Genomic DNA, 18,189 nt, shown 5'->3' on the forward strand with positions numbered 1-18,189 from the left:
TATTATTTTGATTATTATTTATTTTATTTTAGATAATTTATGAAATTAGATTTTTTTTTCAATTTTATTCTCATTCAACTTTTTAATTTGTAAGGTTTGTTCTTAATTATTTTAATAAACTTGAACAAAATAAAACATTAATAGATTATTTTTTAGTTCATTTTCCATAACATAACATAACCAAACACTGGAAAATATTTTCCAACTTATTTTCCATGATACCACCAAACATCAGAAAATAATTCACTTTATAAAAAAACCACTTTTTTTAAAAAAATTATTTTACAGTAAACAAACACAGCCTGATCATGTTATAAAATATTTTTTGAGATTATTATAATAATTATTTTTTATTTAAAATCATATTAAAATAATTTGTTTTTTAATTTTTAAAATTAGTATATTAAAATGATCTAAATATATATAAAAAATAATTTAAAATAATTTTTTTCAAAAATATTTTTTAATGGTAAAAATAAACACACTCAAAAAATATTTAAAACAATTTTATATTAATTATTATTATTAGTATTATCTATGCGAATTTAATTTTGATTTATGATTATTTACATATATTGTCGGCATGCACAAGATAGAAACTCGAAGATGATGACAATGATTTGATCAGAACCCAAGAAAAAACTTCAAAGGAAAATAAATTCTTTTTCCATCTCGTATATACCAAAAAGAGCACATCGAAATTGGCGCCCCTTTTTTCCCCTTTCCCTCTCAATCTCCACTCTTGCAAACAGTGAAAAAAAAGGAAGTGGAAAACTGTTTCTTTTTCTGATTTGAATTTCATACTCCTTACTAGCAGTATAATTCGTGACCGTTAAAAAAAAAGAGCGGCATGTCAGCGCGTAGGCGTACCTTGCTCAAGGTCATCGTTCTCGGGGACAGCGGGTACGATTTCTAGGTTTTTTATTCAGATTTGTACACATACATTTCCTTAGAAACAAAATCTAATTTGGTATTGTGAATGTTGTCTGTGATCATCAGGGCTGGCAAGACGTCGTTAATGAATCAGTATCCTCTTTATTAGATCTGGCTTTTCTCTGATCTATTAAACCTGCAATTTAATTAATGTTTTTTGTATTTTTTAACAAATTTAGTTACTGATTATATAGAAATTTATGGTTTGTTATGCGCTTTTTTTCGGGAAGGGGAATGGGATGTGGATTTCTTAATCGACAACTCAGATATGTGCACAAGAAATTTAGTCAGCAATATAAGGCTACAATTGGTGCCGATTTCGTTACCAAAGAACTCCAGATTGATGACAGGCTTGTCACTCTGCAAGTGGGTTTTCTAGCTCTATTGATTTGTTTGTTTTCTGTTTCGGAATGTCTGCAAGAATGCTTGCTAAAAAAGGTACTGGTATTTATGCGTGTAGATATGGGACACGGCTGGGCAAGAAAGATTTCAGTCACTTGGAGTTGCATTTTATAGAGGAGCAGATTGCTGCGTTCTAGTTTATGATGTGAATGTCATGAGATCATTCGATACTCTTGACAACTGGCACGAAGAGTTCCTTAAACAGGTTCACCGTTGCTTTTCTTCATTGTTTCTATCAACGATTTTTTTCTTTACCATTTGTCGATACAGGTTTGAGTATTTAGTGTCTGTATTGGGAAGTGTCACGTGTTTATGGTAGTAAAATAAAGCAGTGGATTAATTTGGCCTGTGCTACTTGCTCATAATCTTGGCTGTGGCAGCAGTTCTGGAGAATGGTTGACTGCCTTCTTCTGCCCCTGGAATTTATTATTACAGCCTTGATAAAGTTGGAGTTTCTTATGCGATGAGTAAATGGTTTGCTAGACAATTAGCCATCACTTTATCTTTTTAGGGAAACTTTTTAATGACTGCAACAGATAAAATAAATTATAATGGTAAACTAGTTAAAAGTGGCGTTCTGTCCACTCACTTGTCAAAGCTGCTATAACACAGATGTATATAGGTGCTTAAGGCTTCTTGATTCCTCAAATTATCCCCGCACATCTGATTCAAATTATCCCCACACATCTGATTGATTCTTTTGATGGACATTGACAGGCTCTCAATCTTTTTGAATTGAACATCACCAATGGTTTTTTTCTGGTGTCGTTTGCATTGGGGTTTCTGTCTTCTGCAAGATCTTTTTTTTGAATGATGAGTGTGCAAATCAAATTGTTTTTTATTTTTTATGTTTTTTTATCTAACTTGTGTGTTGGGATGTGATGGGCTGGGGTGGATATTTGGGTTTTTTCTGGTGTCTTGTGCTTTGGGGTTTCTGTCTTCTACAAGATATGTTTTAGAATGATGATTTTGCAAATCAATTTTTTTTTTCTAACTTATGTGCTGGGATGTGATGGGCTTGTGTGGATATTAGCACCAAGGGATATTGATAATGTTTAAGTAACACGGTCTGCTAGTGAATTGGGGCGTAGGGGGTTATTCCCTTTATATTGGATATTGTGGTCTCTTTTGGAATGCTCCATATTACTTGGATTGTACCAATGGATTGGGGCATATGGAATTTTCATCACATGCAATTGGGTCCAGTTTCAGTAACGAGGGAAATGATAATTTCTGAGTATTATACTTATGCTAATGGTCCATGGTGTAGGAGGTTTCCTTTTATGTTAGATATTTTAATTTTTCTTGGAATGCTCTATTTAGTCACTCCAACTCTGTTGCTCGACTCTGAAATAAGCATACAGTAGACCAAATTAAGATGATTTATATTTTCAGGCTTTGCTTCAGTGGGGTTCTCTAAAATCTGCGTGGATTTTGCCAGGAGTTTGTGTAAAGATAATAATTCTGTTACTTGGTGGTTAACGAATAGAAACATTTTGCTTTCCCTAGGGAATTTGTCAAGGATACTGACAGCTTTTGTGGAAATGCCTCAATTTATCTAACTTGGTAAAGGTGAACCATCTCAAGGCAGAATTTTGTGGAAACGCATCAATTTCTTTGACTGGGCATTTCATGTTATATAATGGATTAGGGTAATCCTACCTATTTTGGCCATTCGTCACTTATCATGCGGATCAATTCAATTTTCATGTCATTTGATAAGCACCTACATATTAATTCAATATTATTTAATTACAGATTGGGCTCCATTTTTTTTATTTTTTTTCTATTGGATTTTCACTAATTTTAAAAATAATTTGGGTATCTCGCCCTTCAACATTGGATTATTTGATAATTAAACTTCAAAGTTTTATTTAGTTTGCTTATGATGAGGTTACTCCGGTATTACAACTAGGTCATATATTTTACATGCTAATCCAGATGGGCTCGAGTAAGGTTTTTTTAATCTTTGTTTTATTATATTTTTCTTTTAATTTTTTCCTTTAATATTGTTTACTTGAGTTTTGATTTTTTTTCATTTTAATTTTTATAGGGTTGTTATATTTTTATTTAATTTTTTTTCATTATATTTTATTATTCAACATTTAATTAATTAAAAATTAATTTTAATGTTTTTTAATCATATTAATTTTATAGCTATAATTATAAGATTAACAGGCAAATGTAATTCAACTTGTGATTCGAGTTCCTCATATTTAATTATCGTTATCGATGGCCCGCTGTCTAGTTTCATGAGGTCATGTCAAATAGTAAACTTGATGAAAACAAAAAGGCCAAAAACATCTTATGTTCAAGCGCTGGAAGTTTTTAATATTAACAGATGACAGAAGAAACAGATGACCTAATTAAACTACAACTGCCGGCCATCCATAATTAGGTGGTGAATTTGAGTTCCATAGCCCTCGTATAGCCCTCGTACTCTACCTCGGTAAGTAATATTTGATATTTAAATTATTAGGTATAAAAACTTAGAATTAAAAAATTTATTTTTTTATGGTCTCATGGTCTCAAGTTTGAGCCTTTAATTGCTCATCTAATGACCACTAAAAACTTATATAGTTGTTAACTTAGGACCCGTGAAATTAGTCAAGGTGCGCGCAACCTTACCCGGACACCAACGTTAAACTAAAAAAAATATTTGATATTTAGATAGTAATTATTTTCAAAATATTTTTTATTTAAAAATATTTGATTAATATATTTTTTACTTTTTAAAATTTATTTTTAATCAACAAAACAAAATAATTCAAAAAACATTAAAAATTAACGCCCCCATACCAAATAGGGCCATCACAGATTACAAACTAAAGCTGGACCTGTTTTTAAGACGTGCCAAATCCTTTTGAAAAAAGAAATAAACACCAGAAAATGTGATGATCGGATCACTAAAACTCCCAGCAACTCCAAATAAATCAATGAGAACCATCAATTTCCCTCTCATCATCAATTTAAGACTCCTCAAACATAGCCACCCAAGCACATGCATATTTAATGGTAAGAAGCTAAAAAGAAATATGCTCGTTGTGCAGGTCTAAACAATTAGAGCAGGCACTGCTTTTGCCCTGCAAAAATATAAGAGTAGCATATTTCTTGTGAATTCTCACATACTAATGTTATCCACATTCACAAGCCAAAACGTACATCTATAAAGTACTTATGTAAGAAGCCTCAATAGGTAGATTTTTGTAACATCGTGAGCGCAATTCAGAGACAACCACCCCTCAGAGCAAGAACAAGATGGAGCACAGAGCCACCCTCAATGTTGTAGTCGCGAGCTGTCTTGTCATCTCCAAGCTGCTTGCCAGCATAAATAAGCCTGCAACCAGCAGAAGGTGTTAATAAAAGGAATGTGATTATGATAAAACCTCGTCGTCGTCTGTCATCCAGATGAAAGTGTTAAATAGGCAACATGGTGAATAGAAGAAACATGGTAATATTATGAAACCTCATTGGTGTGTCATCCAACAAAAGTTTTTAAATTGCAACATGGTGCATAGAAGAAACCAGGTAATATTACTACTACGACACACTAACAAGTCCCTATGTTACTGATAAACTAAGCATGTGGCTAAAAAGGTACTTGGATGATCCCTATGGTTACTGCATATTGCTTCCATAACATATGAGAAAACATATAGCTATAGCATATTAGATTACATGAAAATGGTGGCGCCGAATGAGGACAATCATCAAACAAAAAGGATCAAATTGCTACCTTTGCTGCACAGGAGGAATTCCTTCTTTCTCCTCAACCCGTTCCTTGATCCTATCAATGGTATCATTTGGTTCAATGTCGATTTCAATTTCTTTTCCAGTGAGAGTCTTCACCTTGATCATAGTTCCTCCCCTAAGCCTCAAAACCAGGTGAAGAGTGGACTCCTTCTGGATGTTGTAATCAGCAAGAGTACGTCCATCTTCTAATTGTTTACCAGCAAAAATCAATCTTTGCTGATCAGGAGGGATGCCTTCCTTGTCCTGAAAAAGGTACATCCACCAACAGTCAGACATGAGTTCAGCAACTCATAATAAAGGAACATGACACAAACCACTGAAGTCCCAAAGCAACTTAACCAAAAATAACACTAACAAGTTACTGCTGACACTAATTGAATATTTTTGGCCCAACCTTTATCGATTTATTGGTTTCAAACAATACAAAATGGATTTAATTTTTCATGTTTGCAGGTAAATAATATCACAACTAACACACTCTACGAAAAATTACAAAAGCAACCGGAGCAGACAGCTATTAAGTACAGCTTGAGATAATTTCCATCGAATTTTCCAGTTCACAACTGTTCTAATCTATCAGTTATATGATCGCTAATCCTAAAACAACTTTCACTTAAAGAATATAATTAGTGCAAGCTTTTACTAGAGAGCAAAACCCATTAAATACAAGGCCAAAATTAGTCCAATACACAAAAACCAAAGCCTTGGTTTTAACTCATGAGAAACAACAACCATTATTGGGATCCTACAGATAATCACAACCGCAAAAACGAAACCAGAGAAAAAAAAAGAGTATTAATCAAGAAACAATCTTCCCGTCAAAATAGAGAGACCCAATAGAAATTTAGATGCAATATTAGCGAAAAACAATTTAATCAAAAGAAAAGTGAGTTAAGAAGAAAAAAAATACAAGAATCTTGGCTTTGACGTTGTCGATGGTGTCGCTACTCTCGACCTCGAGAGTTATGGTCTTGCCAGTCAATGTCTTGACGAAGATCTGCATCGTCTTCTTCTTCTTCTCTTCTGTGTTACTAAACTTGTATTTTCTCTAAAACGGAAAAAGAAAAACACTACTATACGATCGAGAGTCGAGACAAAGCGAAACAAGGTCTGCGATTTTGGGGGATAAGTATGAGCACGCAGGAATCAGGATAGTTGTCCCCGTGGGCCAGAGTTTTATTCGTTGTAGGCTATTTCAACGCTTTTTTATATATAATAAATGCAAAAGGAAATTAAATAATAAAATTAAAAAAAAACATTTATTTTTTTTTTAAAAAAAACTAAGTTAGCTAAGATTAGCTTCATAAACCCAATTTACAATTTACGTTGTGCATTTTTTAGATTTAATAATTTTTTTATTTTCAAAAATATTTTTTATTTAACTATACATTAATAGAGAGCTGAGACGTTTTTTTATTATAAAACAACAATTTAAAAAAAAAAAAAATTATGTGTGAAACTAAAAAAAATAGTCTTAGTTTTTTTCAAGTTTTATAACAAAACGAGTTTTTTTTCTTCAAATAAAATAAAAAAGACCTTTAAAAACAAAGAAATGTTGATATGATGTATATTTTTTTTTTAATTTTTTAAATGGTTGGAATTATTTTAAATTAAAAAAACATTCTTGGTATATGGGCCTACTTACATATCTGACTATAAAAAAATATAATCCGCTAAGCTCATGAAAAATATCTAGCCCATGAGTGAAATTTTTTTTTTCCAATAACATGGGTAAAAGACACATCGTCTGCCACTCTTTTCTAAATATTAAAGGGCAAACAACTTTTAATTTAATTAAATAAAAAATTTTATTGGGTCTTAAGTGTTTTTTATCTAAAAATTTATTTTTCAATCCATTTTGAACCAAAACACCCATAACACCCTCTAAACATCTTGGTAAACTCATTCATAGCCTAAAAAACACCATATAAAAACCTAAAATCAACCTAAAATAAAAAACAATTAAGATGAAAAAACACATAAATAGAACTTTCTTCACCGAATAAAACTTGTTAATACCTAAATTGACTTTTTTGGTGGCTAAAATTGGTGTTAAAAATCATTTTATCTATTTGCCATCAGAATTTAATAACTTTCTCTTATTTTTCTCAAATCAAAAAATTAAAAACAAGTAAAATTATCTTTTTAAAATGATAACAATTTGTATTTTTTTTTAAAAATTTTTTTTTTTATGTTAATCCATTCAAGTTTGACTGCATCATTGAAACCCAACTAGGTCAAACCATTGATCAATAAGATAATTATATGAATCAATTATGTTACTTCATTTTTTAATGAAAAGAAACTAGAATTAAAAACTTAATTGCGAGTACAAGCAAAAGCAAATAATAGTGTTACAATTAAAATTGACTCGGCTCATGAATCAGCCCAAGGCTCGGGCTACATGTTGAACGAGTTAACACATGTCAATCAAAATAACATTGTTTTTTTTTTTAAAAAAAAACTAAAACAGAGTCGTTTTGCATAAAAAAATTAAAATCAAACTAGATTTTGAATAGGTCAATCATGTTGCATCTTGACCTACATGGTCACCTCCAAGTTGAAATTGACTATTTTTTATAACTGACTTAAGTTAGAGAATGGATTGGTTGAGTTTCGAGTTAACCTGCCGAGCCAAATTTAAAAACTATCACAAATAAAATGAGATTGTCCCATTATATGTTAGGGAAAAAAGAAGTAAAAGATAAAATAAAATAAACAAAGTAAAGAAACATAATAAAGCAAAATAAAAGATAAATTGCATTAAAAAGATTGTCTATATGGGCTGATCATTATTCCCAGTAATTAGATGAATTATTTATATTGTTATAAATTTTGAGTTTCATGTAAACATTTAATCCTAATTTTATACTATTTATATACATCATATATGAAGTTTACCTAATTAACTATAATTAAAAAAAAACTAGTCTTTCACTGTAGATTTTACTGTGCAAATCCATAATAAAAGATAATTTTTTTAATTTAGTTTTTTAATATTATTTTTTAATTTAGTTATCATATTCTCATGATACGGATCCCAGGTTTGATGGGTTAAATTGGTCTGGCAGGTTAAGGCAGTTGACTTAGATTTTTTTTTAATTTGTTTTTTCCTTCTAATTTTATCTTTTAATATCGATTTGATTGAGAATTAAACTTCATGATTTGTTTTGTTTATTTTTCATTAAATTATCCTGATCTTATAAGGAGATTTTACTTTACTCTTCCTTCCAAAGCACTATTCATTGGAATAATGCTTTGCTTTTTTTTTTCTTTTCAGTTGATTTTTTTTGTTTAATTTTATTTTTTAATATTTTTTTCTATTTAGTTATTACACTTTCATGACACAGTCTTGTAGCCAGACCCATATCCAAGGCTTTTGGGTACGGCGTTGCAGCCAGACTCGCTTAAACTTGAGTAAGACAAGTTTAATATTAATATTAATATTAAAAATATTATTATTTGTATTATAATTATTACTATTGATATTATAATTAATATTATAAATATGATTTTTAGGTTTAGCGTTACAACCAGATCTAAAACTCTTATATCTAGCTTTACAGATAAACTCAACCCCCTTAAATTTATATTATAAAAAAACAAAAACAAAAACCCGCGACGTAGCACATGTCACATGCCACCTAACTAGTTAATTATAATATAAATATAGTGCGTCTCATTTGTAATACTTGTCAGTTCAATCCATCAATAACTTTTATGATAATAGGACTTACCACTTTGTTCGATTATGTGAAATTTTATATACATGGTTAATTGTTTTTTTTTCCTGATCGATTACTTATTCTAACTCTTCTAATCAATTATGACTAGCTACATTGATTTATGGTTTCCTATATATTCCTTGGTCAACTTGGATTCTTCCCAAACCTTATTCTAACCATCCGAATTAATCTCAAGTTTTTTAGTTAATATATTGGGTCGGACAATGTTTTAAAAATAAAAATGATAATTTATTATAACATATACTAAAACATTTAGGTAAAACACTGAACTAAATCATATTTTTATTAATTATTAAAATTATTTTTTAATTTTTCAAGTTGATCGAGTTATGTCGGAACAACTTCTATAATTTAATTTAAAATCTAAATTAAAAAAAGAGATTTTAAAATTAATCTATTAAACGACTCATGATCTGGAAATTATTTTTTTACATTCAAGAAACTTTAGTCAGAGCCACGGCATAAACGAAGCAATTATCTAGTTTATACTAATCACACTTGGTCCTTTGTTAATACGGAATTCTTGTTTCGGTCCTTTTTGTATTCTTCGGTTACTTTTTCCTAAATGATGATTTGATTAAAAAAAATTCACATTTTAACCTCTACCTAACCCTAAGATAAATATTAAAAAAAATTATCAAATAATAAAAAAAAATAGAAAGTGCAATGAAAAAACGATGACACATTGTACTGACCTGGGTTAACACGTGAAATTTATAACTCGGGTAATGGATACAACCATGATGAGCTAACTCAGTTGGACAATCTGTGTCTTTGTTTTTCCTTTTTATATTCTCTTCTCGGTTGGACCTTGATTGAGTCTTTATTAACCTCTATTTGGATTAAATACATAACCAAATCGAAAGAGTTATAAAAAAATTAGAGATGAAATTTTAAAAATAAATAAATATTGAATAATAAAACAGAAAAAACATGAGCATAAAGATCAAAGTTTACATAAAAATAAAATGAAATATGTTGATGGATGAAATTGAAAAATAAATTCAATTAAGAAAAGGATTTAAAACAAGATTAATAGCAATTCAAAGAATATGGACTAAATCTAATAGATGAAAAAAATTAAAAGATGATGAAATTTAAAAAAATCAATTTTATAAATCATTTCAAACAAAACAAATAATAATTAAAAAAACATGAACTAAATCTAAATAAAATATAAATTAAAAGATTGCTTTAAAAAATTGAAGGTTTATACTCGAAAATCAAGGAGAAAGAAAAGAAAAGGAAAAAGATCATCAATACCAAATCAGGAATTCATAGACCACATGCACTATTTAATGCACTATCTAATATAAAGAGGTTGTTGAGATGATTTCATAGACCATATGCACTATCTAATGCACTATCTAATATAAAGAGGTTGTCGAGATGATTTGAATGCTACCTTGAAAGCCACCGTTTGGTCTTCACACACTGCTGGAATAACGTTGAGGAATCTTACATTCTGGTGCATGCGCCAACTATTTTTTTAAAATTATATTTTATATTAAAAATATCAAATCTATCTCTTTCAAACTTGATAATAACAAAAAATAAAATGGAAAGACAAAAAAACCATTATACGTCAATTTAAAAATTTTTAATTTTAAGAATTATTAAGCCATGTTTAAAAAGTAAAAAGACAAAAAAAATACCTAGGTGGCCGTTTAATTTTTTTTACTTTTAAGGCTAAATTAATTATTTCACCATGTTTTAAATAATGTAAAAGACAAATCTACTCCTAATTAATCTAATTACGACTAATATGCCTTGCAAAAAAAGAAACCCAACTAAATTACCCCTACCAGCAGCCTATTGATTTTGAAATGAAAAAATTAAACTATAACTAAAACTGTCCAGTGTTTTACTGTGGATTGCACAGTGCAGTCCACAGTAAAACGCTGAACAACTGCTTTTTTCCTTTTTTGCTAAGCTATTTTGTTTTTTTTAATGAATATTTTTTTGTTTAATTTTTTTTGTTAATATTAATTTTTTTTTTCTATTTAGTTATCAAACTTTCATGACACGGGTTCCGAGTTTAACGAGTTAACCCATATTTTTTTTCTGATTTTATTTTTAATTAATTATTTTTTCGAGTGCAGTCCACATTGAAATGTTGAGCTGTCTTTTTTTTGTTTTTGCCTTTTGCTTTGTTTTTTTAAGCAGTTTTTTTTCTTTATTTTTTGTTAATGAATATTTTTTTTGTTTAATTTTTTTTGTTAATGTTAAATTTTTTTCTATTTAGTTATCAAACTTTCATGACACGGGTTTCGGGTTTGAAGGGTTAACCTGGATTTTTTTTCTGGTTTTTCTTTTTAATTAATTTTTCATTTATTATTGTAACATATACAAAAAGGCATCAGTGTTTTACTGTGGATTGCACAGTGCAGTCCACAGTAAAATATTGATGATTTACCCTTTTTTTTCATTTTTTTTCCATTTCTATTTTTTTACATTGATGAGTTTAGTTTTTTTTTGCTGGGCTGTTTTTTTTTTGCTTTTTTTTTTGTTTTTTTCTTTCAATGAATTTCTTTTGTTTAATTTAGTTTGTTAATATTACTTTTGTTTTTATTTAGTTATCAAACTTTCATGACATGGATCCCGAGTTTAACGGGTTAACTTGATTTGACAAGTTAACCTGAATTTTTTTTTGCTTTTTTTTTAATTAATTTTTTTCATTTAGTTTAGTTTGTTAATATTGAATTTCTTTCTATTTAACTTTGACTTCCATGACACGTATCCCGGATTTAACGGGTTGACCTGGTTTTGGACTACACAGTGCAATTTGCAGTTCAAAGGCCGAGATGTCTTTTTTGTCCAGTTTTTTTTTATGCCTTTAGAGTTTTTTTTTCTTTTTTCTTTGTTTTTTTTCTTTTAATGAATTTTTTTTGTTTAATTTAGTTTGTTAATGTTAATTTTTATTTTATTTAATTATCAGACTTTCATGACACAGATCCCGGGTTTGACAGGTTAACAAGGTTTGACGAGTTAACCTGTAATTATTTTTTTTTGCTTTTTTTTCGTTTTAATTAATTTTTTTTGTTTGGTTTAGTTTGTTAATGTAAAATTTCTATTTAATTATCAGACCTTCATGACACGTATCCCGGGTTTGACGGGTTAACCCGAATTTTTTTCTTTTTTTCATTTTAATTAATTGTTTTCATTTAGTATAGTTTGTTAATATTAAATTTTTTTCTATTTAATTATCAGACCTTCATGACACGTATCCCGAGTTTGACGGGTTAACCCAGTTAATTATGGGTTAACCCGGTTAATTCAGATTTTTTTTTATTCACAATGCAGTCCACGATGAAAAGGCTGATGCCTTTTGTTTGTTTTTGTTTTTTTCTTTTTAATTAATTTTTTTCGTTTAATTTAATTTGTTAATGTTACATTTTTTTCTATTTAGTTATCAAACATTCATGACACGGATACCGGTTTTGACGGGTTAACCTGGTTTGACGGGCTAGCCCAGTGAATTCTGGGTTAACCTGTCAATTTTTTTTTCCTATTTCGTTATCAAACTTTTACAACACGAATCCAAGGTTTGACGGGTTAACCTGGTTTAAAGGGTTAACCCAGTTAATTCATATTTTTTTTCTTTTTTTTCATTAGTTTTTTTTTTCATGTTGGTTTTTTTTCTTTGTTTTTTTTAATTAATCTATTTAATTATCACACTTTTATGACACGACTTTATAGTCAAACTCACATCCAAAGCTGTTGAATCTGGTATTACAACTATATTCACTTAAACTTGGGTCATGCAAGTTTAATAATATTATTAATATTATAAATATTACTCTTGGGTCAGGTGTTGCAGCCAAACTCAAGACTCTTGGGTATAGCTTTGCAGAAAAACCTAACACTTTTAAATCTTAGTCTTTTTTGATATTTTTTATATAAAAATATTAACCCGTGGTATCGTGCGGGTCATGCAACTGGTTGGTATTCTATAAAGCCTCGTAATAACTATATTGTGATGAATAGTGATTTATAATTTTATATCTATACGCACAGTAAATCTCCCTTCCATTATAACTTTTTTTGTTGTGTTCTAATTCAACAATTTTATAAAGTTGGAAATTCACCGCATGATCATCGTTTTTTTCCCTTTTGAGAAGCCAAGAAGAAGAAGAAGAACTATTTACTAAAAGGTTACAAGCAACTAGTAATAATATGGCATGCATCATTGCTCGTGATATGTTCTAGATGGAACACTTGCCTTTCTTTTGTCATAGCAACCTCTCCTGGCTTGCCTGTCAGAAAATTGTTTTGAGACCAGTGCTCCAACAGTCCTCACCTCAGGGGTTATTACAGGCACGAATCTCTTCTCCTTGCAATTAAATACTACGTTTTTCAAGCACTTGATATGTTTCGGTAGATTGGCATAATCTCTCTATCACACATGCATCACTTAAACACCATCCTCTACTTGAGATTCGAAATACAGGGTAAACTAAAACGAATCCACAGAAAATCTGCCAACAAGTCACAAAGTCTATACAGCTATAAACAATCAGGATTCAATTGATCAATATATACAGCAATTGTTTGCATTATGCATGCTGAAACAGCATGTATACTGAAAATTTTTACAGTGAGAAGGAACTTGTAAACACTCACTCTGTCAGAAATGTGTAAATATAGTTTATACCAGAATAGCCTATAAACTTCATGTTCATCAACTCCTGTCGTGTGTATGACTGTTACGTTCTCTCATACCTGTTCTCTGCCCTACCATGGACAAATAATTCTGCAGTTCTTAGGGAATAAAACAAAAATGATATACAATGGAAACAGTTTGGGAGCGCAGCTAGTAAATTTCCAAATCTGACAAACAAAAGCTAACACAGGTACTTGGAAGGAGAAATTAGTATCCTGATGCTTAATAGCTCAATTGCAAGACCATAGTAATTAACATTTAACTTCCTCATTTTCTGCCATATTGTGATTGTAATATTGTATATGTAGAAACATCAGTGCGAACAAGTCACTACATAACCAGTCACATACTCTGATCCCTCTACCTGCCCACCCATAATATTGAACCCAGAAATACTTAATGCTACAACAATAATTTAAAACACAAACAGGTGTACTAGACTTGCCTGTTGCCTCTGTTAAATAAGATTAGGTAAACTGGATCTTGAGAAGTAAGCTGCACCAGCTGTTTGACAACGTAGGCGCAAGTAGTAATGCTGAAATATTGCAAGGGTGAAATATCAGTGCCTTCCAAAAGATAACAAAATGCCTATGATGGTGTTAGATCAATAAAAGAAAAGTGTTCAAAATATCATACAAGTCAATATTTTAGTTTTCATTAAATTAATTTTCACCGAATATCTCTTAGATTCTTGTATCCCTAATGGACAAACGTTCTCATAACAAACATATTACATCAACAACAGTACACTTCGCCCTGTACTGGTTTTAAGGTGAAGTTTGGACACCAAAATAATAGCATGGAAGGAAGGTGCAAAGGGAAAATACATTTTATCAATTAAATTTTATTTCCCTTCCATATGTATCTGAAAATTCTTGTATCCTACAGATGGATTATACATCACACAAAGCAATTGCAGATCTTATAGCAACTTTATTTTCACAATGTTTCATGACTTGAAAATTGCTGGCGATTCTTATACTTGTTGACAAACAAAACAAATCATGCTTTATATTTGAGGATCAAGGCTATGAATGAGATATTACCTCCCAAAACATATCAATAACAATATCCATAAGAATCCACTGATCAAACTCGATTCCTTGTAGGCAACCCAAACCTAAATTCATATAAAAGGACATTATTCATTTGAAAGAAAATGCACAAGGATAACTAGTGAAACACAAAATCTAAAATGATTCTCTTGTTAAATTAAACCAGCATTAAATTTTAATGTCCCATAAGATCTATAACAATTTTTTAAAAGAAAATCAGAATCTTGTGAGATAGTGGGAATGATACAAGTATAAAGGTGTGCATCATTGCCCATACAGTCCATACATGACTGTCATAAATTTCTTGTAATAAATAAAATGTATTGAGTACCCCATGACTCGCACAAGTTAAACAAGCTCTGAAAGATTAACTTCAAGAATAATGGAGCAGGAATTTACACCTACCGAAAGAGCCACAACATTGATATAGAAGTCAATTAGTATTGCAACCATCCACCTGCAAAAATGCATTATACAATCAATATTATAGAAGTGAATAAAGACCAATTTCATGCAAGGAAAAAGTAGCAAATATCTCTAAAGAATGAAAGGAAACAAAAACTAATGATTAGATATAAACAACATTTAAAGAATCAGTGAAATCTCTTCATAGCTTTCTTCCCTGCCCCTCCCAAAACAAAGGCCAATGAGAAGACTTTCTAATTGGAAAGAAGCTCATCACTGGGACCATGCCTTCCCTTTTTCCCCTGGAGTGATTCGAATCAACACCTCATGTTTTTCAACTATAGGGAGCTGAATTCAGCTATATAAGCCCCTTTATCTAGTAACATACTCAGCAAGGGGGGAAATGAAATGGAAAGAGATAAAAGGAAACTAAAAACTTACGGAGTAAGAAGCTCTTTGCGAAAAGGAGAACCATCAGTTAGTAGAGTGTAAATCAAAGTTCCCAACATCAGAAAACCCAGAACACTGAAAGCAATCCTTGCACTCATGACAGCAGATTGCTTCATCTTTTGTTCCACGCCCCTAAAAGTAAGTTTGTTTGTCAATGTATGAGCAACTATTACATAAAGGGAGAGACGGAGAAATCTGTATAGCTTGTTGAGTCTGTTTTAGATGAGGTATCAATGGACTTGTAAAACAGAATAACCACCAAAAGAAAAGCAAAGAATCGTGTTCCTGGTGCTATGGAAGATATTCTCTTCCTTCTAAAAGATTCCTAACCAGAATTGTGTCATGTTAAAACAGGATTACAAATCAGAGAAACAAAACTATAAAATGGCAGTTAATGAAAGAAGATGTTCAACCTTTTTAAACAGTAAAGCACCCACCCAGACTTCCGCTATTAATGTCTAAGAAGAAAAATCTCCAGTTTCTATGAAAAATTCCCCGCCCTTCAAGACAATTATAAATTTCACACATCAACATAGACATGCGTGTTTTCCACTTGAAACCAAGATTTTACTTACGAATAGACGCATTCAAGCATTCTATCATCAGATAAAGGGGTGTGCACAAAAAATTCAAAAAAACTTGCAGCATTCTTCGCATCATGGCAACAAATGCCAGATACAGAATTAAAATGTTGGAGTAGAATTTTAAACTTTGGCGCGTACTTTTTACCATTTCAAAGGCTACTGATTTAGGGAAGCCAATGTGATCAAAAGTGGTTATGCGCATAGTTCTCTGCTTCTACAAAAGCAACACACACACACACACAAGACACAAGCTTTGAGCAACTGAAAGGAGCAAAATGGAAACTTGAATAACTTCCAAGTCCTATATAGGCTACAACCTTACTACACTATTTTAATGATATTCCAGCATTAGTGCATAATTCTAGAAACCAGAAATTCGAATCACATACTTGCTTTCATGCCGCAATAGTACACGATATACCGGGTCTTGCAAAGATTCTTTAGGTGACAACTTGAGAAATTGGATAAAAATGTATACACACGTTGGAATACTGAAAATATTGTGCAAAAAAACAAAAAAAATTAGACAACAAAGCCTGACAATATATTGCAAGACTACCTTAAAGAAGTAACCTTTTGACACTACATCCATTTCTATCAACAACAACTACCACGTTTGAATTAAGTTCTTAAAGAGCTTCTTTTTTATAAAAAAAAAAGGTTCTTGAAGAGATTTGCACTTGATGGAACAAAAAATAAAGTACAATAACTACAGGACATACCTGCCAAAGCATATTAGCAGAAGTATCCAAATTGTTGCAGTAATAAAGTTCGATTCTTTGTAGGAAATCCAAGCCTAATTGATAATCAGCAGACAAGTCTCTCAATCAAACCATGCCATGTTCTTAGCTTAAGAACCAGAGCCAACAAATAGAAAGTTATATGTACCGCTACAGCTATAACGTTGATGCAGAAATCAACTAAAGTAGCAATCATCCACCTGCAACATAAAAAAGAGATAGAATTTTCAGTTATTTATACTACAAATAAAACTCTGAAACTGCAAAGAGAATGTTTGACCTCAAAGAAATGAGTGAGAGGCAGTGTGTGTATTTATCTACGGGGTGAGGAGGTCTCTGCGAAATGGGAAGCCATCGACGTAGATTGTGTAGACGAGAGTACCCACCATTAAACATCCCATTACTAAGAAGAGAGCTCTTAAGAAATTTGATAATGGAATTGCCATTTTCTGCTTGCCTGCTTCTTACTGTCTTCTCCCATTCTAGTCTATAAACTGCAGAGAAGAAGACGGGGACGTTGAAGACGTCGAGAAAGTGGAGAAGCTGAGTACACGTAGTCGCTACTCGCTACAAAATCGGGTTAAGATTGTAAAATTAGTAGGTGTGAGTGCTTGGCCCTGTTGGTTGTTGGGCTCCTTTCCCTTTACCTGACCCAATCTTAAGGCCTAAGGGCACTTTTTATGCACCCTTCTAATACAGTCCCTTGATGAAGATTCAAATGGTGTTTTGTAATGGAATGGATAATTAATTTTTATTTGAAAATATATTAAAATAATATTTTTTAAAATTATTTTTGATATAACACATTAAATTAATCTGAAAATATCAAAAAAATATTAATTTTAAATAAAAAAATTTTAAATTTTAAATTTTTTTAAAAATACTTTTGAAAAGTACTAATAAATAAGCTCTTGGAGTACATAGTCCTTGATAGGCTTTTCATGCTCCGAATGATACTTCAATATTTTTTAAATTTAATTAAAAATATTTTAAAATAATTTTTTTTTATTTTTAATATTTGCACATTAAATTACTTAAAAACACAAAAAAAATATTAATTTTAATTTTTTCAAATGAAAAATATATTCCCACTATTTTTTAATAATTTTAATATGTTAATATCAAAAATAAAAAAAATAATTAATGTATTTTTAAATAAAAATTATTTTTAAAATATCATTTTGCTTTCCCCTTGTTGCTTTGTCTCTTTTTTTTTTTGGTTTTTTGGTCTTTTTCACTCCTTTGTTTTTTACTTTTTCTGGGTCCATTTTACTTTCCCTTGTTCACCCCTGAAGAAACATGGATGTTTTTACTTTTTAATACATGTTTTAGAAAGTCTAGAAGAAATAGTATAGATTAATTATTTTTTAAAAATAAAAAAAACAGTACATTTAGCTTAAAAAAATAGACATCAAGAAAAGCTACAATAAATAAGAACAGAAAAAAAGTCCATCCGAA

At 30.5% G+C, this 18,189-nt stretch overlaps 3 protein-coding genes across 5 annotated transcripts; 1 reads left to right on the top strand and 2 right to left on the bottom strand.

The window, feature by feature from the left end:
- Positions 1-587: 587 nt before the first annotated feature.
- LOC133693990 (ras-related protein Rab7-like) lies at positions 588-3,013 on the top strand. The gene is made up of 4 exons (XM_062115388.1): positions 588-903; positions 1,000-1,026; positions 1,200-1,299; positions 1,394-3,013. Exons 1-4 carry the CDS (start codon positions 851-853, stop codon positions 1,652-1,654), a joined length of 441 nt encoding a protein of 146 aa, XP_061971372.1. The 5' UTR covers positions 588-850; the 3' UTR covers positions 1,655-3,013.
- Positions 3,014-4,321: 1,308 nt separating this feature from the next.
- Positions 4,322-6,269, bottom strand: LOC133695482 (ubiquitin-NEDD8-like protein RUB2). Its single transcript, XM_062117497.1, has 3 exons — positions 5,999-6,269; positions 5,072-5,331; positions 4,322-4,672 (listed from the first exon to the last, which is right to left on the bottom strand). Exons 1-3 carry the CDS (start codon positions 6,089-6,091, stop codon positions 4,561-4,563), a joined length of 465 nt encoding a protein of 154 aa, XP_061973481.1. The 5' UTR covers positions 6,092-6,269; the 3' UTR covers positions 4,322-4,560.
- Positions 6,270-13,313: 7,044 nt separating this feature from the next.
- LOC133694385 (uncharacterized) lies at positions 13,314-17,314 on the bottom strand. 3 transcript variants are annotated; one of them, XM_062115887.1, is made up of 9 exons: positions 17,118-17,314; positions 16,880-16,931; positions 16,714-16,787; positions 16,381-16,482; positions 15,399-15,539; positions 14,958-15,009; positions 14,544-14,617; positions 13,943-14,032; positions 13,314-13,568 (listed from the first exon to the last, which is right to left on the bottom strand). In XM_062115887.1, exons 2-9 carry the CDS (start codon positions 16,925-16,927, stop codon positions 13,541-13,543), a joined length of 609 nt encoding a protein of 202 aa, XP_061971871.1. In that variant the 5' UTR covers positions 16,928-16,931; positions 17,118-17,314; the 3' UTR covers positions 13,314-13,540. The 3 variants fall into 3 exon arrangements, with proteins under 3 accessions (XP_061971871.1, XP_061971869.1, XP_061971870.1); XM_062115885.1 differs by having other exon boundaries at positions 17,012-17,314; XM_062115886.1 differs by lacking the exon at positions 16,381-16,482 and having other exon boundaries at positions 17,012-17,312.
- Between the last annotated feature and the right edge of the window lie 875 nt (positions 17,315-18,189).

Source organism: Populus nigra, chromosome 5 (assembly GCF_951802175.1).
Source record: "Populus nigra chromosome 5, ddPopNigr1.1, whole genome shotgun sequence".
Lineage (NCBI taxonomy): Eukaryota > Viridiplantae > Streptophyta > Magnoliopsida > Malpighiales > Salicaceae > Populus > Populus nigra.

Bases quoted from the DNA above. Each gene is read 5' to 3' on its own strand.
- LOC133693990 (XM_062115388.1), top strand. From the start codon at position 851: ATGTCAGCGCGTAGGCGTACCTTGCTCAAGGTCATCGTTCTCGGGGAC. The intron at 1,027-1,199 runs GTATCCTCTTTA...TCGACAACTCAG, and splicing joins AAGACGTCGTTAATGAATCA to ATATGTGCACAAGAAATTTA. The intron at 1,300-1,393 runs GTGGGTTTTCTA...TTATGCGTGTAG, and splicing joins ACAGGCTTGTCACTCTGCAA to ATATGGGACACGGCTGGGCA.
- LOC133695482 (XM_062117497.1), bottom strand. From the start codon at position 6,091: ATGCAGATCTTCGTCAAGACATTGACTGGCAAGACCATAACTCTCGAG. The intron at 5,332-5,998 runs GTATTTTTTTTC...TACCTTTTTCAG, and splicing joins ACGTCAAAGCCAAGATTCTT to GACAAGGAAGGCATCCCTCC. The intron at 4,673-5,071 runs GTAGCAATTTGA...TGCTGGTTGCAG, and splicing joins ATTCCTCCTGTGCAGCAAAG to GCTTATTTATGCTGGCAAGC.
- LOC133694385 (XM_062115885.1), bottom strand. From the start codon at position 17,127: ATGTTTAATGGTGGGTACTCTCGTCTACACAATCTACGTCGATGGCTT. The intron at 16,932-17,011 runs GTCAAACATTCT...TTTATGTTGCAG, and splicing joins CTCTCACTCATTTCTTTGAG to GTGGATGATTGCTACTTTAG. The intron at 16,483-16,713 runs GTATGTCCTGTA...CAATATTTTCAG, and splicing joins CTGCTAATATGCTTTGGCAG to TATTCCAACGTGTGTATACA.